Source organism: Enhydra lutris, unplaced genomic scaffold, assembly GCF_002288905.1.
Source record: "Enhydra lutris kenyoni isolate GAN:26980312 unplaced genomic scaffold, ASM228890v2 scaffoldscaffold10, whole genome shotgun sequence".
In the NCBI taxonomy this organism is placed as follows: domain Eukaryota; kingdom Metazoa; phylum Chordata; class Mammalia; order Carnivora; family Mustelidae; genus Enhydra; species Enhydra lutris.
This window is the reverse complement of record NW_019154094.1, coordinates 23,057,891-23,079,648: the sequence shown is the minus strand read 5'-3', so window position 1 is coordinate 23,079,648 and position 21,758 is coordinate 23,057,891. Positions and strand designations below refer to the sequence as shown.

The 21,758-nt window shown below is 39.2% G+C and overlaps 1 protein-coding gene across 2 annotated transcripts in view; it reads right to left on the bottom strand.

Moving 5' to 3' along the window:
• LOC111144291 (solute carrier family 25 member 26) overlaps positions 1–21,758 on the bottom strand; it is a 127,273-nt gene that overhangs the window by 73,850 nt on the left and 31,665 nt on the right. For both annotated transcript variants that reach the window (XM_022498531.1, XM_022498532.1), the window contains exons 4-5: positions 18,743–18,847; positions 17,557–17,604 (exon numbers count right to left, since the gene is read on the bottom strand). In XM_022498531.1, the coding sequence (XP_022354239.1) occupies positions 17,557–17,604; positions 18,743–18,847 (153 nt within the window). The remainder of the gene's footprint in view (positions 1–17,556; positions 17,605–18,742; positions 18,848–21,758) is intronic.

Below are 21,758 nucleotides of genomic sequence, written 5' to 3'. Positions count from 1 at the left end.
ACAGTACTTCAACAAATGCTGTTGGAAGAGGACATCCATATGCAAAACAACAGTGACCTAAACCTCACCCCTTAAATAAAAATCAATTCAAAACGGACCACAGATGTCAATGTCAAACATAAAACTCTAAAACTTGTATAACAAAACGGGGGGGGGGGGGGGGGGCCAGAAAGGCTCAGTTAAAAATCTGTCTTCTTTTAAAAAAAAGAAAAAAAAAAAAAAATCTGCCTTCTGCTTGGGTCATGATCTCAGGGTCCTGGGGTGGAGTCCCATGTGGGGCTCCCTGCTCAACAGCAAGTCTGCTTCTCCCTTTACCTCTGCCCTTCCCCCTGCTCATGCTCTCCCTCTCTCAAATAATAAAATCTTTAAAAAAGAAAAGAAAACATAGGAGAAAACCTTCATGACTTGGGAGTTGGGGAGAGTTCTAAGAACTGACACCCAAAGCACAATTCATAAAAGAAAACATTAGTAAATTGGATTTTGCCAAAACTTAAAAGCTTCTGTTTTTGTAAATAATACTGTTCAGGGAATGAAAATACAAACTAAAAATTATCAGAAAATGTCTGCAAATAATCTAAGTTACAACAGATGAGTGTCCCAAACATAAAGTACTTTCAAAACATTATAGTAAGAAACATCCCAACTTAAAAAATGGGCAAAAGAAAACCTTGAAAAGATACTTCACCAAAGAATACCTAAGGACGGCAAATATGCACATGAAAAGATGTTCAATGTCATCAGCTAGTAGGAAATGAAAACTAAAACCATTATGCGATATCATGAGGCACCTATGAGAATGGCTAAAATCCTGCCAAAAATAAGTACTGATGACTTAGAGCACATATTACTAGTGGGAATGCAAAATTGTACAGCCACTACATAAACTTCTTATAAAGTTACCAAAAACTTACCATCAATACCATTTCTGATTTACCAGCAATCCCATTCATGATTATCTACCCAAAAGAAATGAAACTTCTGTTCAAACAAAAACCTATACAAGAATATTGATAACAATTCTTTTCATAATGGCCCAAATTGGAAAGAATTCAAGTGTCCTTAGATGGGTCAATGGTAAACTAATTGTGGTGTATCCGAACAATGTAATAATTAAAGAGAACAAACTACAGATACATGCAATGATTGGGTTTGACTCTCAAAGGCATTATGCTGGGTGATAGAAACTAGTCTTAAAGGTTGTATATTGTATGATTCCATTTAAATAACATTCTCACCAAGAATAAACCACAGTGATGGAAAACACATCAGTCACTGCCAGGGGTTACCAGTAAGGACATGGATAGGGCTACAAAAAACAGATAGGACAAGGGAGTTTTAGGGATGATGGAAATGTTTTGTACCCTAATTGTACTGGTGGTTATACGAATGGATACATGTATTCAAATTTATATTTCTATACACCAATAAAGTCAATTTTAACAATATGGCAACTTAAAAAATAAGCAGTAACTATTTGTGTTCTTGCCTGAGATAAATACGGGAGAAGAGGGAAGGAGGCATAAAAACAATGTATTTCAATTAAAAAAAATTTTGTCTAATAAAAATGCCTAGGTGCCATAATACACCTAAAGTCAACATCTCGGTTTATAAATGTCAGTCCCTACGAAAAGCAATCAAGGGCTCCTTTGAGAGGGCTCTTTACAGGACCATGACACCCTGTTACAACAATAAGGAAGTTCTTCAAGATCAACCAGGGTGGGGGGAATGTCCTGAGAAGAGCAGTAGGCCTGAAGAGGCTCCCGCTGGCCAAATTTGGGACAGTCTGAGCATCAGAAAAGAATAATGCTAATGGCTTATAGTTATTGAATAAAAAAGAATCTATGACTAATTGTGATGGTTTCACATATCTATGAATAAAATAGAATGCAAAGAATTATCACTTTTTTTTTTAAAGACTTTACTTATTTATTTGACAGAGATCACAAGTAGGCAGAGAGGCAGGCAGAGAGAGAGGAGGAAACAGGCTCCCCGCTGAGCAGAGAGCCCGATGTGGGGCTCAATCCCAGGACCCTGAGACCATGACCTGAGCCGAAGGCAGAGGCTTAACCCACTGAGCCACCCAGGCACCCAAGAATTATCACTTTAAATGAGTGATTTGTATGGTACATGGTACACCCCAATGAAGCGGTTAAAAAAAAAAAAAAAAAGAATGCATGAGTCCCTACGGCCACCTTTAAAAAGAGCTGAAGCTGGGGTGAGGAGCAAAAGAAGAGTAGAAGAGGAAAGCTGCATTACATAAGACTGCAAGCCAGCAAATTCAGAGAAAAATGACAGTATTAGGAAAATTATCATTTTGCAATCACCAACGTAATAAACACTTCAGGCAAGAAGCATCCACAGATGTTATAAGTACTGGGTGAAAGATTATTGGGGAACAGGATAATCACATAGTCTTAAAACATTACCCCACAGATTACTTCCTAGGAACAAAAGAGAACTGAACCTTTAGAGCGCAGAAAACTAGAGCACACCAACTTAACGAAATGGCTAAACTTGGCTTCACCAAGCGGGGGACAGCACGGGTCTCATCATACAATGCAAGCTGAAGCCCTGACGCCATCCATGCAGTATTCAAGCACACACACAAATTTTTCAACCAGAGCCTCGTCACGAGGAAATGAGACAACCCAGATTATGGGACTGTTCATAGAACTCTGCAATCACATCAACATCAAGCGGGGAGGAAAAAAAGTTTGGGGGAACCTAACAACCAAATGCAGTGTGCCATCCTTTATCGGATATTAGAGGAAAAAAGTTATAAACTTTTTATTATTGGGACAACAATGAATACTATAAAACTCACTATACATTAGGTAATTAATTAATTAGATAATTAACATATTAATGTTAAATTTCTTGGGTATAATGGTATGATAGTTAAAAGAAGCATAACAAGGGTGGCTCATTGAACTCTCGATTTTGGCTTCAGGTCATGATCTCAGGGTTGTGGAGATCAAGCCCAGCACTGGGCTCAGTGGTAAGTCTGCTTGAAATTCTCTCTCTCTCCCCCTGCCCCTCACCCAATTCAAAAAAATAAAAATTTTTAAAAAAGAGAAGCATATCTCTATTCTTTTTTTTTTTTTTAAGAGGGGCAGAGGGGGAGGGAGAGGGAATCTTAGAGGGGCTCCACACCCAGTATGGAGCCCAACATGGGCTTATTCTCACAACCCTGAGATCAACCATGACTCCATTTTTAGGAGACATATAAGAAATATTTAATGATGAAGTATCAGGTATCTGCTACCCACTTAAAATGTTTCAGGAAAAAAATAGAAAAAGAAGGCTACAGCAGATAAGGCAAAGTGTTCATCACTGAATCCTGGAGAAAGAATATATATTTTAACCTTTCTCTAAATTGTAATTTTTCAAAAGAAAAAGTGGGAGAAGAGGAAGAAAAGAAAAAGGTGCTACCATTCACTTTAAAACCTATTCATTCGTACTCCCAACAAAGAAAAGGAAATATGTACATTAAAAAAAAAAGCCTAAATGTTTTAAGAATTCAGCTCAACTCTGCCATCTATGAACTGTGTTATTTAATATAGACCAAGTTACTTACACCACTGAGTATCTGTTTCCCCAGTGGTATTAAATAGGCAAATATCTGTTAGTTCATAAAATGGCTTATAAGATACCAACAACTCACTACTTACCAAGAGGTTACTATACTTGTACCAGGCCCTTTGTTTCATGTTCTCACTTGGTCAAAACTAGTCCAAAACTTAGTAGTTGAGATGTATTATCTACACAACATATAATTTTTTTTCAAATTCATATTCAATGTCTGTAGGGATGAAGAAAAGAACCTTTGTAAACAACTGTGGGAACCAACAGATAATTGGCAAAGAGCGTAACTTTCATAAGATCTTGGTTGCTCAACAGAAGACATATCACAACTCTAAGCACAGACATTACTGATATCATTCTACCAGGCCAAAGACATACTTAATTTACCCTATAAAGAATAATAAACTTCATTCCAAAGTGATTTTTTTTTAAAGACTTATTTATCTGAGGGAGTGCGTGACAGAGCATGTGTGCACCTAAGTGGGGAGGGGGCGGAGGGAGAAAATCTTCAAGCAGACTCCCTGCTGAACCCAGAGCCCCATGTGGGACTGGATCCCATGACCCATGAGATCACAACCCGAGCCAAAACCATGAGTTTGACAATTAATCAACTGAGTGACCCTGGAGCCCCTCCAAAGTGATTTTTAACTTGGTTATTATTCCATTCTCCCAAACAGAAATATGGAATAATTCACAGATAAATAACAGGGAAGATCCCCAACATGTGGATCAAGGCAAAAGCGAGCTTTATTAGAATACTTGGTATCGGATAAAAATACATTATATGTTTATAAATAAATAAATAAATAAATAAAAATAAGAAACTTTAAAAAAAAAGAATACTTGGTATCAATTTAGAAGGCTCCTACACCAAACATAATCACTTACTTCCGAAATATAATCAGGATACACACTAAACTGATAAGATCAAAATACTTCTCTTAGAATCCTAGTTCAACGACATAATTCCTTTCTACTTAAAGAAAAAAAAAAATCCAGGAAATACTCCTGACACCAAAGAATCGTTATGAATGGTTATCACCAAATGCTGTTAGTAAATACCTTTGTAAATTTTATTAGGCACTAATAGTTACTAAAAGGTAGTTATATGACAAAAAAAATCAGGATAAAATAAAGGCCTTAAACAAATGAACTATATCCCTGATTCATTATGCCTTTCATTAAATGAGGACAGTTAAGGCACCGGAGATGTAAGCTTGTCAGAGGGAAAGCTGTGGTAGAACTGAAGCAGGCTGGCTGCAAAGCCCAAACCCAGAACCACTATCTATGCTCTAACACTCTAAGGGAGCAGCAAATCCAACCCAGGAAGGCAGTGCAAAATCCAGACACCGTGAGTGACCACACCAGGTGAGCACAGAATGATAGAAGATTCCAAGCTTCCTAAGGGAAAAAGTCAGTACAAGAAACAAAACGATTTTGAGGTTGTCACACTTCAATATATGAAAAAGGTAAAAAATGCACACCCCCACCAAAAAAAATAAAAATTAGAAACCTCAAAGAGAAAACCCAAAAGTCCATGCCCCAAAATGTTCAGCAAATTAAAATATGAGATAAACTTTAGCAACTGGGGCACCTGGGTGGTTTAGTTGTTAAGCCTCTGCCTTCGGCTCAGGTCATGGTCCCAGGGTCCTGGGATCGAGCCCCGAATCGGGCTCCCTGCTCAGTGGGAAGCCTGCTTTTCTGTCTCCCACTCTACCTGCTTGTGTTCCCTCGCTCGCTCTGTCTCTGTCAAATAAATAAATAAAATCTTAAAAAAAAAAAAAACAACTTTAGCAACTGATGGAGTGCAGGAAGACAAGTCTATTTGAAATGTCTTTCAGAGTGACACAAGACCAATACTAAAGGAAATGCAGGCACGCCTGGGTGGCTCAGGTAGTTAAGTGTCTGCCTTTGGCTCAGGTCATGATCCCAGGGTCCTGGGATCAAGCCCTGTATTGGACTCCCTGCTCAATGGGGAGTCTGCTTCTCCCTCTGCCTCTCCCCTCCTCCCCCTCCCCCTGCTTGCTCTCACTCAAATAAATAAAATCTTTAAAAAAATTTTAAAAAGAAATGCAATTGACCCTTCAACAACACAGGTTTAAACTGCATTGGTCCCACTTACATGCAATTTTTTTAAATATACATAAATACAGTACAATACTTTATATGTACTTTCTCTACCTTCCGATTTTCTTAACGCTTGCTCTTCTCTAGCTTACTTCCTTAAAAAAGTGTAATACATAAAACATGTAATAAATAAGATATGTGTTATCAGTAAGGCTCCTGGCCAACAGCAGGCTATCAGTAGTTGAGTTTTGGGAGAGTCTAAAGTTATATACACAATTTCCACTGCACAGGGCAACAGCGCTCTTAATACCCACACTCGTCTGAAGGTCAACTATACAACCCCAGCACACTACTTGGCCAGGTGATCCTTCATGAAGTCTCAAATAACACTAAGCATTCACCATGTTCAACTCTGAAAATCAATCCAGAAAAAAATCACTGAAGAAGTGACGGTGGATGAAGGACAAGGTGAAAGGGACAGGCAACTTGACCAACTGGAGTAAAGTGCAGCGTGAGAGTCATTCCAGAAAGTGGAATTCGAAAGTCAAAGAGGGTTAGGAGGTAAAAAGAAGTAACAACCTCAACTCAAACAGAAAGTTACAAGATACTGAAAGTTTGTCGGATGAAAAACACAGACACAAATACGTGACCTTAAAGTTTCTAAAATAACCAAAGTAATGAAATTTATGGAACCGGAATGCTACAAGGAGGTATGTTTGGGGAGGAGCATAAAGCCAGCTAAACCACATATTTCATCCCAAAGAGTCAATAGATTGTATCTAAGGCTGACAAATTAAGAAACAATTGTTTAAATATATTATCCAGAAATATGGATATAATAAGATGAAATAAGCACAGAAACAGTTTAACACAGAAAAGAGGTTATCTCTAGAGAGTGAGACTGGAATGGAGATGGAAAGATAGGAGACTTCTGCTTCTCAGACTATGTTCCACACTGTTGAACTTGTTACCAATTCCATGTAGCATTAGTTGGATAAAAATAAAAAATGAAAACAAGTTTTAAGTTTAACTTGTCCTTATTTTAGAAGATCACTTTAAAAATAAAGTATTTCATTCAATGTCTTCTAGCGTTGTTTTTCAGCTTTCTATCTTTTTAAATAACTTCCAGACATCCATACACGTCACTAACATAGTACAAGGAGTTCACATATACCCTGCAGCCAGCTTCCCCTGATGTTAACAACTTAAATAACCAGAATATGATCATTAAAACCAGCTACTAATATTTCAGCTACATTAGTAGCTAAACTCTACACTCTTCCTGAATTCCACCAGTTTTCTTTCCTTCTACCGTTTCTGTTCCAGAGTCCAGTCCAGCATCCCACACTGCACTCATCTGTCTCTCCTGCTACATTTGACAATTCCTTCATCTTTATTTTTCAAGATCTTGACAATTTTGTACAAGTCTCTCCATTTCAGTTTGTCTGGTGTTTTCTCATGATCAGGTTTAGATGATGCACTCTGGGAGGCAGAAGATCACAGCAGTGGTTTTGTGCTCTTCTGGGTGCATCATATTGGGGGTGTTGGATATCAACAGACCTTGTTAGTGATGCTGTTAACTTGGTCACTTGAATGAGGGAGCATCTGTCAAGTTTTTCAACTGTAAAGTTGGATACATAATGAGGTATTTTTGAATAAAATAAGGTAATGGGTAGTATTTGCTTCAAAATAATGTAAGGAGAGGGGCTGGGTCTGAGTACAGATGAAACAATATTGGCCAAGAGCGGATGCGTGCTGTAGCTGAGTGACAGGCCCACAGAGGTTCATCTTACTCATCGACTTTTGTGTATCTTTACATTTTAACATGACAAAGTTTTAAAACTTCAAACCCAAATTAAAATCTATGCGTACATTTATCCAAAGATAAAACAAATCTATTTATTTAGGAACCTTGGATTGGAAAACACTATTTATGCTTGGATTTTCATTTCTTTTTTTTTTTTTAATATTTTATTTGTTTATTTGACAGAGAGAGATCACAAGTAGACAGAGAGGCAGGCAGAGAGAGAGAGAGAGAGAGAGAGAGAGAGAGAGGGAAGCAGGCTCCCTGCTGAGCAGAGAGCCCGATGCGGGACTCGATCCCAGGACCCTGAAATCATGAACTGAGCTGAAGGCAGCGGCTTAACCCACTGAGCCACCCAGGTGCCCGGATTTTCATTTCTTAATTTGAACTGTTTTTAAGGGTACCAAAGCAATCACCTCAGCAGTAGCTTTCCCAGTTCACGTAAACTGTCTGCCGCCAACATTTAAAACACAGGCGTTGTGCACCCTCTAGTGGTTATCTGAATACAACTTCTGTATCCTCAAACTCCACTTAAAAAGCCAACTGTTTTACAAAGGAAAAAAAAAAACAGCTTACTCTCTCTCCACTTTCTCCTTCTCCACTCGTCAATAAGATATCTGTTAATTACTTAGCTAAATACCAAAATCATTTCGATGCCAAAGATGATCAACTTTTTCCCACTACTGTGTTGTTTTCTCAGAACACATGCTCAAGTGCGTGGAAGAAAGAGGACAGAGTATGAAATCAGTCTAAGCATTTTTAAGCCATCTTCACAAAGACTAGATGAAGGATGTTGAAACCCTATTAATTCCAACTTAGAAGCATCTGGTTGTGTTCTACTTGTATATATGGTTCCATTTCTACGTTTCAGAATCCTAACCCTCAGAAATTGTGCTCTACTTCAAGACAACAGATTTGTTTCAAATCACTCTATTTTCCTGGTTTACTGAAAAATTCCAAGAGGAATGAACAGTGAATTTATCTGCAAAACATGAGCAGGAAGCAGAGTGTAACCAACCCATCAGGCTTTGGATCACACAGGCATGGCCTCTGCTTCCAGGCCTGCCACATACTCCCTGGCTCAGCTTACCTATCTAGAAAACAGACGAGCACCCTAGAGTTTTAGCTGCAGCTTAGAAAAATATATGTGAAGTACATGATCAGAATTCAAGTTGTAACTATTAACATCATATAATCCTAAGGTAATGTGCAACCAGGAAGTCAAACACACAATTATTTTTTATATGTTTTCAATCATTTTCATCCTTTAAACGGCTCCCTTCAACCACAATACTTGAAATACTTATTAAGATTCTAGATTTTTCTTTCAAACTTAGTTTTCTTAATGTTGTTCCCTAATTTTCCTTATAAGATAATGTTTGCTCAGACATTATTATACACTACTCAGAATCTCAAGAGTAATTTCTGACCCACAGTGTTCAGTGTATGGAATTTGCCTATGTCTGATGAAGGATTTTCTTCATAAGTTCTGTCCTTGCTATTTCCTACATCATTTGAAAAAAGTGTTTTAAATACATGAAATATTCATACAACAACCCTTAACTAGAAAGGACAACATCAGAATAAAAGCTATTTATGGAAGGCACAATATACCAGGAAATATGGTAAAAGACAAGAAGAAAATGAATCTCATTTGAAGTGCAGAAAGTTTACATGGCAAAAAACCACTACCTTGCCTGGGAATTAAGTGAGGATTCCACAATTCTTGCCAAATCCAACTTAGTCTGAGCGTCTGCTAGAGATTTTAAATATCTAAGTACTTTAAAACCAGTCTGCTTCTAAGAAGTAAGTATGATTAAGTCACTGATCTGTCCATTAAGTATCTTCTGATGCGCTACATAGCAAGCAGTCTTCTAGGTGCTGAGTTAACAGAAAGTAACCAAACAAACAACAGACACTTGGCCCTCACAATGCATTTATTTTTGCTGGGGGAGGGAGGTAGATACTAAGTTTATAAATAAGAAAAGATTATTTCAGATAAGGATGCAATGGTAGGGTACCAAGTCAGGGCTTGGGGTTGGGGGTGGTGCATTTCAGCTAGAGACGTCACAGCAGACCCCTCAGAGAAGGGACAGGCAAACTACTGCCTGACGGTTAAGAGCTGATCATGCAAACATACAGGATAATACGCACTTGTGAGCTACCGTCCTTTCGGAGCATCTCAATCAAAGCAGATTCTCCAGGCTTAGTTCTCTAACTTTTCTTTTAAAGTCAGGTAGGCTCCTGGTTGCTGAGAACCTATTTTCTCCAAACTCCTAGCACTAGTGCCTACTTAAAGGTATAAGAATCAAAGAAACCTACTACTAATTTGAAATACTTTACTCCCTAGAAAAATTTATTTGCATATAAAATGCAAAATGCACAGCTGACCACAGGGATTCGGATCATGGGCTCTGGAGTGCTCAGTTCCCTTCCTTACTTACTGGATCTAAGACTTTGAGTGAACCACAACCTTAGCAAACCTCAGTTTTTACAAAATAGGGATGTTCTGGATTATTGGGAGGATTATATGAAATACTACATGTGGGGGCATGTGGGTGGCTCAGTTGGTTAAGTGTCTGCCTTCAGCTAGGGTCAGGATCACAGAGTCTTGGGATCAAGCCCTGCATCAGGCTCCCTAATCAGCAGAGAGCCTGCTTCTCCCTCTACCACTCCCCCTACTTATGCACTCGCTCTCTCTCCAATAAATAAATAAAATCTTTAGAAAGGAAGGAAGAAAGAAATACTGTATGTGAAGAACTTAGCACCAAAAATGGAACAGGTTAAGTACTTAGGAAGCTGATTTATATGTATTTTTAAGGGAAGTGTCTACCTACACATATCAACAGAGGTATTCTGAGATCTTTACTTTAAAATCAAAACTGTATAAAAAAAATAAGTAACTTTGAAGTAAACTCTCATTTTCAGAATAATTACAATTCAGAATTACAAAGGGACCACCAGTGTTTTTTAAATAAGAGCTTCCACAATGGTGCCCAAAAAACAAAGGCAGCAAAGACTAAGAACAGGCATTACAGTTTACAGAACAGAATTAAATGTCCAAAAACTGTGGTCCAGATAAGTGCTTTGGACGTCCTTTAGAGGGAACCCAAGTACAGGACGAAGTGGGAGGTGTTATGATATGGTTTCCTTTCTGAAGAAATGGAACTTGAGCTAGGAAAACATGAGCAGCCAGAATATAGCAGACATGGCAGGGTGACTCAGTAACAGCAGTCCCAACCCCATCTGCCTGGTTTCACCTCCTACACTGAAAAGCTCCCTACATGTAACTTTCCACTCCCCATTCAGCTCAGGAAAGCACTAAGACACCTGGCCCAAGAAAGCTCTGTTTTCCAAGTACATAGAGTGATAGGCTAGTACTGGCCCCAGCCCTTCCCCAACCTTCATGCTTGGAAGGGGGCCATGATGCCTAAAATGGAGCAGCCATTTTATGACCAGGAGTAAATGAGCCACAGTATTAAGGTCAACCAAGAAGAATGAAAGAGGCTGTTTCCTGTATGCTCTCATCTAACCAGTATACCAGCCTCAGACTCAGTGACTCCAGATTTCTTATGATAGAGGGAGGGGAAAAAGCCCTTATCTGCAACAGCCAATGTAGTCAGATTTTCTGTTATTTGCAGCTTAAATGAGATCTACACTGACATACAAAGATGAAGAGGATATCTCATAAAGGATGAAAAAAACAACAACGAGAGAGAGGTCCTTCAACGTAATGGCTTATGATGTTACTACTTAAAAGGAAAAATTAAGAGATCGTTACCACCTTTAACCAGCAGCTTTCTTACGTGCATACATGGAAGAGTCAGTACACTGCATTCACATCCCAGTAAACCCTATACACAGGAACTGGTGTCCCTTCAGGATAGCATGGCCATCGTGCAACAATGGAAACAGGCAGCATTTTCCAAACTGCACAGAGCAAAGGAAATGTGTCCAAAGAATGAGCAAAGTAAATAGCAGCTGGTTTCTTGTAAACAAAACATGAGAAAATATGCACTGAAGGGCTGGAGTAATTTTTCTATATTAAGATAATTTTACTAAATTGTTCTTTCTGAAAATGTTTGTTTATTTAAGAGATGATGAAAAACTGCAGGCTAAAATCCTTATTTGAGAAGTAATAATTTTAGGTTCTCATACACTGAACCATCACTCACTCTTCATAGAATATCTCCACAGTATAGTTATAATAATGTAAATGCAACCAAGGGACTCATTTTATAATCCTCTGTGATTAAAGGGGGTATTTCATTTTCATTTGTTTAATATTCCCATTAATAAGAATGTCCCGTTACACATCTACTGAAGGCCTGGACAATAAAACAATGGAAAAATTCCAAAACCAAACTGATTTTTTTTTCTTTTCCCATGAAGCTAACGTTATGGAATTTTAACAGATGTTCTGTTTGGTCATAGTTAATAAAATGAATTATGTAGGATTAAAACAGGGTTCAATATGTTTGCTTTGGAGTTTAAGTGAAAAACTTAAAATTTCACATTCAAAGTTTGGAAAGATTTATAATCACCTTTTTCCTTTTCAGTGGAATTACTCAGATGTGGAAAATAAGTAAATTATTACAATTAATACTTTTCTGATGAAATCAGGCTTATAACAACAATTTTTTTCAAGGTTTAAGAAGAATGAAATCTTGGAAAACTATATACTCTTTGTCATTTCGTCAGCTATCTAAAGCAAAGGTCTCCTAATGGAGTGGATCAAAACGCTGAGCCACCACCCTGCCTAATTCCCGGTCCCCTCAGAACAGCCTCAGCACTCTGAAGGGGTCAAGATGTCCAGCAGCATCTGACTAAAAATTACTCAGACTTAAAGGAATGGAAAAACCAACAAATATTTCTTGAGTGCTAATTTCGTGGAAGGCATTATGCTACGGCCTGTGCATGCTACAGACAGGCAAAAATCCAACAGCTCTTTCCAAGGCAAATTCACAGGCATAACTATACGTAGCCCAAAAGAACTGAAAGGTAAGGAAAGACCACAAGAGAAAGAAGGAAATCAAAGAAAACAATTTCACACAAACATACACAGACACACAGCAGCGACACCAGGAGAAAAAAGGCCTTTCTTATAAGCTAGGACTGTTTTTCTCTTTTTACGGTAATGAAAGCAGACAAAGGCTAAAAGACCTTAAATAAGTAACAGAAGTTCTAGCTATAGTTGCTTCAAAACATCTTTCCATGGAAAACATTCAACTGTTGCAATCTCAGTGAGAAAGTCTTCCTCTACCTGGAAATAAATTCCAGTAAATTATCAATGTGACCCAAAAGAGAATAATCAAAAAATTGTTCCAACGTATCTATGTTAGTAATTCTGACCAACTCAAACACCAATTAGGGCAACTTTACATTATCATAACCAGTTTGTTGTTTTTCCTACAGAAGTAGCCAGTGAACATGAAATCAGCCTCAGGTTACAATTTGTTTACTGAGTACAAAATTCCTCTCTACAAGACGTTTGGATAAACGCTCTCCAATCGCAGCCCAGGAGCTTTACAAGTAACACCAACAGCTGGCCTCTAACTCAAACACGACTGTTACTCATCATCATGAAATGGCATTCGGATGTGTGAATAGAGATGGATCACGGTTGTGTGGCTGGTCAAGGACCTCACAACCCAGAGCCGGGTTTCTTTGTCCGAGTTCCCGGCACACCCTATTGCTGTAACACCTCTTTCCTGAGACTGCTGGGAGATTTCACCGAGAACAGTCTATGTGAGGTTTCTAGCGCAGATGGGCAAACGTGGGCTCAGAGAAGTTAAGCAACTTGCCAAGAGCAGACAGCTGGCTTGGGGCGGAGGTGCCTTTCACACTTAGGTGTTACTTCCTGTCCAAAGCCCTTCCGGTTACTAAGCATACAAAATGCACCCCGTGTGACGGGCTCTGGAGAAAGCCCTTCACATGGATCTCTCCATTTCATTCACACAGGGACTTAAACATAATCTAAACAACTGGTTCACAGTAAAGGAGTTAAAGCAGATCTTGGATATATGCTCATGCGCTCAGGCTCAGATTTACAGCTACGGTGAGATTAGCTTTCTGCTCTCAGATTGCTGGTACCGTTGGTAAGGCAGAGCGGAGGAGCTCCCGCACTTCTGGCCCAAGGGTCCACTGCTGTTTCCGAGCAGCGCGATGCGGCCACAGGCATCAAAATTACGAATGCCACACACCGACAGCCAAGCAATCTCGCTCTGGGAGTTTAACCCACCAACATCCTCAGCCATGTGTGGAATACACAAGAACGAGAACACACTCTGCGGCACGTGCGCAGTGTTGAGCAGCGAGGAGCCGGCTCAGCAACCTGCGGCTCGTGTGCACGGTGGAGCACTCTGCAGTCCTAACAGCGAGAGCGATCTTTATGAAGTGACCAAAAATCACCTCCAAAATATGCTGGCTAAAGAAACAAACAGGCAGCGAAGCACCTAAGACAGGGTGTCTCTGGTAAGACACAGCTGACATTTACAGAACATCAAGAGTTAGAGGGACAAACAACAGAGCTGGGGTAGACACTGAAGGGCAATCCCGAGGCTTGATTCCTAAAGGTCCCCATTTCCAGCCGCCACATTAGGGGGAACGCTACTGTCTCAGACAGACAAGAAGTAACCACATGAGAAAAGCTGCCTTGTCCACCTGAGAGTGAGCTTTGCCAGCAGTGGTGATTTGGGCGGGAGGCTAAAGGGACAGATCTAGGGCTTCGATGAACTTACAGAACAGGCTGAGTGATGCGTTTGGCCTGCCTGATTCTGACTGCGTGTGTCACAGTTTGTAGAGAGACCTGTTTTCACTGAAACCTGGGCGCAAAACTGTGGGGAGAGGGGAGGTCATCCTCACCCGTCTCAGCTCTCTATAGTGGCGACTGTCATCTACCAAAGAGAACCCGGGAGTCATTCACGATCACAACGGCAACAGGCTGCCACTGAGGGAGCTCCAACCACCATCTTACCATCAGATTTATGCACACGGGAGTCAAATGCCAGTAATTACTTCCCCAATTCTGGGGGACACGTGCCAGGCTCTCCCAAGGCCCTCTCCCATGTGCAGGACTCCAGTCCCCTGGCAGACATCCAGCTCTGGGGAGAGGCCCAACCCCTCCTCCAAACAAACACCGCACCTGGCTGAGTGCCTCCCTGCAGCATCCTCACTTGGCGAGAGGGAGAGGGAAATCACTCTTGCCTCTTCTGTGGGCATGAAAACGCCACTGCAAGTGAGCTTGGCAAGGTATGCAGGTGCTTTCACACCCTTGTGCTCTTGCTCATGACGTTACAGCTGCCTGCCTCCTAGACTGTTTCTGACTGCCACTCCAAGAATTAGGCCAACAATTCATCTACATTAATGCAACAAATACCAATTGAGTATATTCAAGCACTGCTTCCTCTATCATCTCAGCCACCTTTGGTCCTACAGATCACTGTGGCACCATGACTTGTCTACTCCGAGTCGCTTCCCCACAAGAATGTGAATCTTTGAGGGAAGAATCATTCTGCATGGTGCCCAATACACAGGAGGCACCCTTAAAATGACTGCTAAGTAGAATCTGTGGATAAAGTGTTATTTGCCAAGCTTCACTTATTCTTACTTCTTTTGAAACAACTTGCGCTTCTCAGCTTTCCTCCTCTTTAGAAGTCCTTCTAATTCACATACAGGATCGTGAGGCTGCTCTCCACAGAACGTTCGGGACAATGGACGCTCTGAAATCTGTCCAGCTAGGAGAGCAGCTGTGGTTTGGCTCCCCATTTCCATCCTACTACATTAACACCGCTCCAGCTCAGGGGCCGGCCGCATCTAACTTGGCCAAGATCAGGAGACAAACGAATACTGAAAGGGTGAGGTACAGAGTATAATCCGTTGACCCTGCTTACACTCCGTCTACAATCCACAGCAACTACAATAATTGAAGTGAACATAAGGGGTAAGCACGCGATCTCCACAAACATCAAATGCAGTTAAAAAAAAAAAAAGTGACAGCATTCACAAAATCTAAAGAACACACATAACCTATGTTATACTGCACAGATTCAAACTTCAATCTCATTCTAATGGGCTACCGCTAGAGAGATAAAGCTTGTTTTAAAGAAAAAAATTGTACACAGAATAACCGTATAAGTTTCCTGGTGATTCTCACTACGGCTTCAATGTATTTTCTTATTGAAACAATCAAAGAAGCTCTTGGCAAAAAAAATTGGTATTGGTGTCAGAATAATGTAAGAATTGAAACTATTTATAATGTAAAAATTCTGTTTAAAGCAGATGTATCACTTCTTATTTTTCTCATTTTGAAAAGAAGCTATGTTTCATTCAGTGATAATTCTTCTCTCGTTCTATCAGAGAATCTGTACAAAAGCAATATTTCAGCTAAAATCAGTTCTGAAGGATCTTTTATGAATACGTATAATGCAGAAGACCCCAATTAAATTTCCAACGAAGCAATGCCATTTTCAGTAAACAAAGTCATCTCAGTAGGGTCACACTATTTGCAAAAACTGTAGCCTAGAAATTAATTACTAGTATGACATATGTCAAAACAAATTTTTAAAAGACCAGAATGCAGTTGTAACCATGTGTTTTATCTGTTTGTATGCAAAACCAGTATTGCCTGGCATGTAAATATATTCATTTATTCAGCATCTCTCAGAAAAATAAAAAAGGTTCAGTGTCCCCCTGGTTTACTGTTCCCCAGTGAAATCTGAGTAAATCACATGTTTAGTGAGTCAGAAAATAACTACAGAATGAAGATACAGTGTGGGTGATATTTTTGAGAGACAGAAGTCACCATCACACAAATAAACTAATTTTAAAACATTCAGTTTTCCTTCAAAGGAAGTTTTTCTAAGATCTACATCAACCACACCATCCTACACCAAAGGCTGTTACCTTGTGGAAATCAAAGCTTTAAATAACATGTAACAGTGCTGGTATTTCATAAAAAAGATTGCCGTCTATAGTAAAAAAACAAAACACACAAGAACTACCTGGGAATAAAATTAGGGATTTCAGACAATTTCAATGTTCTGCTAATTACAGCAATATTTATTTAAATTAAAAACATTTTTATAAATGTAAATATTTTAGCACCCAGGGAACTCCAAGTAGAAAAAAGAATACAGAGCAAGGGTATGCAGATTCCCCTTTGTATTTTCTTTAATAGGAAATTAAGTCCCAATCCTTTTCACAATGTATACATATAGACACACACACACACACACACACACACACACACATATATAAACCCATTCTACCCATTCATTAGAGATATATGTGTGTGTGTGTGTATCAAATCATAATCACATTGTACACTTTAAATACCATACAAGTTTAGTTGTCAATTATATCTCAATAAAGCTGAAAAAAAATCCTAGGATTTAAACTCTTAAAAAAAAAATTATATCCCAAACCAGACAAAGACTGTGATAAATCTTGCATAAACCAACTTTTAAACTTCAAAATATTGTCCTCTATGTGAGGCAAAAATTAAGATGTACTTCCTGTAGGAAGATACTGGTATCACTTTGATTTTTCCACTAACAGCAGAAGAAATATACTGAATCCCTGACTTTCTTAGTAATCACAAGAAGTGAAGTGGCTGCTGGGCACACACTGAGCAGCAAGCCGCCCGCAGGGCCAGCACCCCAGTCCCAACGGAACGCCCCAGCTCATCACACCTTGTTATCGGGAAGACAAGAGTTGACCACACGACACAGACTTTAGAGACACTTGTCTCCTCAAGCGCTTCTTTCATCACCAAGTGTTCGTTAATTCAGTGTATTCTGGTAATTAACTTGGTATCTTACCCTTAGCAGTTGTTTCTTACTATTTCAGCCAAAGCAGACATTCGGCCACCCCAGCAACAACCACACCACAGGCTGGGAGCTGTTCTGACCAGGGAGACTGCTCTTTCAGCAAACCCATTCTGCCCATTCGTTAGATCTAAGAACCAGGATAAGACTAAACAGTATTTCAAAAAGTGATCATCATTTCTCTTAAATTTTTAAAGCAGTTTCTCTGAATAAATTTATTCAACAAAGTATATCATTCTTTTGCACTTCAATACTGGAAATTGAGTGAGTTACCTCTCTTAAAACTGTGCTTTTGTAGCCTCGATATAATCCTTGGACGCCCTGAAAAAAACAAAAGGCCAAGAGCTCAGAAAGCTAGAACAGCAGAGAGTTCTGAATGACATTCTCTAGTCAGAATTTTACCTTTGTAACTTCTCTGAAGTCAGAGTTTTAAAACATTTACAATGACCACAGTTCCATAAGAGGTTAAAGGTTATAAATTAAAGCATACAAGGCTCAGGTCAGCTCCCTTTAAAATAGGAATATCTCTAAAATAATCAAATGGACTACCTCAGTTGTTTTCAACATTTCTGCTTGAAAAATCATACTTAAGATGTTTTAAATAAATACATTTCCAAAAGCAAAGGCATACATAATGCCAATCATCCCTTCACATAAAAACATAATTATATTTCATAGTTTCAATCAGAAGACATCAGAAATTCACTAATAATCCCTCCACAGTGATAAATATCTCTGGACAAGCCGTGACTTACTTAACTGTCCACATGATTCACAACAGGGTCCCTTGACTCGACTGGACTGATCTCATGATCCTATGATTAAATATTCAGTACCTCCTCACCAAAGTGACAAAGGGACCATTAAGTAGAATAACTTTTCTAAAACCTAGACTCACTGAAAATTTCCACATGACTGAGTACTATTTGTTTGTTTTTTTAAAAAGGCTTCTGTAAAAATTATAAGAAAAGCAGCTTAATGGTCCTTTCCGACAGGGCCAGCAAGACTGACTTCTGACCCATAATGTAACATTAACAAGGAAAAAAATAACTTTAATATAAACTTTATGATGCTAGTCCCTACGTCCATTACTACACTTCTCTTCCATGGGTCCTCAAGTTCTGTAGTAACATTTTAATATATCTTTATTCACTTCACATTTTTATGATTTATTTCATGTCTGATTCTGAAACTACTACAGGACAATTACAATGTAGGACACATACACAGTAGTGATACTCGGTATGTGTTGTTCAGAAATTTGGGGGGAAATTTAAAATTAAAATTTGAAAACAAAGAAAAGGCAAAGATAATCTTAGCATAAAAAGATACTGTGACCCAGTATTAAATTTAGCTTTATGGTACTCTTCTAAGACTCCTGGGATAAGAATCACAATATTCCTAATAGCTACTATAAAATCTTTCTCAAAAAGGAAAAAAGTTTAAAAACACATCTCACCTCTGTATATAAGATGTTAGAGAAAATGTGAAACGTTCTTGAAGAAGCAGATACCTGTGCCCTCTGCTTAACAACTTCAGAAGGAACTCGTATCAGGCAGGCAACCTAAAATACATAATTTAATTACATCCTAAAAAAGAAGTAATTTCTATGAAAATTTTAAAACTAGGGTTAAAAGGGGATAATGTACAGGTTCAGTGCAAGATGTCAAAGGTATTTTTTCAGACTAAAAACCTTAGACCCTTAATGGACACGCATTATTTTATCAGCCCAGAACCTCCCCTCCCTTGTTCTATATCGATCCTCACACCTCCTGCCATGTTGTCTCAAGCCCATCACTCTATAACCCCCTCAAGGGCAAGAAACACATTTACGTGCTCTGAACCCCCAATGCCTAGAACAGCATCAAGTGCTCACATGAAAATAGGTTGAAAGAATGAACCAAAAGGGCTTTTGCTCTATTGTCAATAATGCGCACATCAATAGGGGCAAAGCTGCTCATCAGCTGGGTACATCTCATCTGCCATCTCCCCACCCACCCCAGCCTCAACTAGCTCCCCACCTCAGCACCCTGACCCTCACCCACCACCCCACTGACTACTGCACACAACAACTGAGGAGAAACTCCAGGTACTCCTGGGCCCTGCTCTAGGATTCCAACTGACTAGAATCCTGACTGGTCCATACTCAACACCTGACTGGTCATCAGCCAATATTCTACAATTTTTTTTAAAGGTTCATTGATTTACTTGGGGGGGGGGGGGGAGTGGCAGAGGGAGAGAGAGAATCCCAAGAAGATTCTGTGCTGAACGCAAAGCCCAACACAGGGCTCAATCCCACATGACCTGAGCTGAAAGCATGACCTGAGCTGAAATCAAGAGTCTACTGCTTAACCAACTGAGCCACACAAGCTCTACTCCAGAATTTTAAAAATATTTTTATCTTTGTACTGAACATTAGATTACCTACGTATATAGTTATATAGACTTGAAAAAACAAACTGGAAAAAAAAAAAAAAAAAAAAGAAAGAAAAAACAAACTGGGATTACAGGTAACATTTCTCCAACTTTTCCGTCTCCCAGCATTTCTAAATTCTCTAAAACCAATAGATATTACAACTTGGTAACTTTCTTTAACATAATATCAAAGGGTAAATATATCTACTCTGGACCAAAGATCTTAACTGAGGGAGAAAATAAAATGAAAGGGCTAATTTAAAATATTTTGGGGGGGGTGCCTGGGTGGCTCAGTCAGTTGAGCATCTACCTTCAGTTCAGGTCATGATCTCGGGGCCCTGGGATGGAGCCCCAAATGGAGCTCCCCACTTCTCCCTCTTCCACTGACCCTCCTCCAAATCATGTTTTCTCTAATAAAATCCTCCAAAAATCATAAAATAAAATGTGCTTTTCAATGCAATTCTACTTATTAGTCTTGACAAATATTTATTTTTAATTTAGAGATAACTGCATGTGCGCGTGCATGCGAACACACACACACACACACACACACACAACACACCTTACCACTAAGGCCTGAAACTGGGTATAAATCGAGTTACTCTTGATAAGTGTATAAACTTTTAAATCCATACTTATAAACCAGGACAGAAAATAAAGTTTATTAAAACTTACATGAATCTAAAAGGATAGCTCCCAGCATTTAACACTCATTAAAGAAATCAAAATAAACAAATAAAAAAGGAAAGAGTAAAGAAAGAAAAACGTTCACTAACTCCTTGTATTTTTCAATTCAAGAGGTCAAGAGTGAAGAATGACCCCAATATGTCAAGTAAATAGGAAATGTCTACTCGTGTGGCTTGGCATAAATATTTATGGAACTTCATGCTTCATAACCCCTCATGTTCTTACATTATGGTTTTATCTCTTAAAAATACAGAAGCAAAACAAAAACTTTGCAAAGGTTCTGGGATGAAAAGCAATCTCGCTAACTGAAGAGGTACAAAGCAGCCAGCACGGTCTCCTGACTTGCGCAGCATGGCGATTTCGGGAGAACAGAGAGGCCACTCTCTACTTCCTCCAGTAACTCTGCTGCCTTCGATTTGGTTTTCTATTAACTCTGATCTTTCTTGGATTTGAATGTGAGCCACAACAGGGTATTTCACCGCACAAGACATGTTATGGGACTATGATTCCAGGAAAGGAAATAATGTCATCTGCAGGTCTCTCAGTAAATCCATTCTTCAGAGCATTCTTTCCTCACAAATCTAGGGTTCAATACTGAAACCAAATTGCAACGGTGGCATTTTCATTAAGCCCAAGAGTCTTTTGTATGTCAAAGGTCTATCCATAGACAAAATGACTAAGGTTTTACATAAAGAAAATACATGTTCCCATCTTTTATCAACATTAAAATGCAATACTGGCTTCATTAGAATTAAACATACCAAAAACATGATAATTAGATTAAAAATTAGAATGAAGCTGCTATCAAGATTTTTCTTTCTCTGACATAAATAAAAACTTACCTGACAGGTTTATTAATTTATTTTTGTAATGGAGAGCTGAATGGCTCCTTTTAGTATTTATTAAACACCAAGATCCAGAACTTTAGGTCATAAGACTAAGTGTGTGAAAAGGAGAAAAACTACCGTGAACTCCAGCCTCCCATTTGGTAACGACAGCAAAGGAGAAAGAGAGAGAGATGCTGTTCAGTATCTGGACTTTCACTGCCACAGCCACCTTCTGTACCGCACAGCTCACTGCCAGCTTGTCACACTATCACTTCTGACTTTTTAAAGATTTTATTTATTCATTTGAGAGAGGAAACACACATAGCAGGCGAGAAGCAGAAAGAGAGGGAGAAGTAGACACTCCACTGAGCAGGGAACCCAACATGGGGCTCAATCCCAGGACCCTGAGATCATGACCTGAGCTGAAGGCAGATGCTTAACCAATAGAGCCACCCCGGCGCCCTCGTCCTCTCACTCTTGAAATGCTCTTCAAGGTCACTGGGCATCACCGACAGTGCTTTCCATTAACACTATATCCTTTCCCCA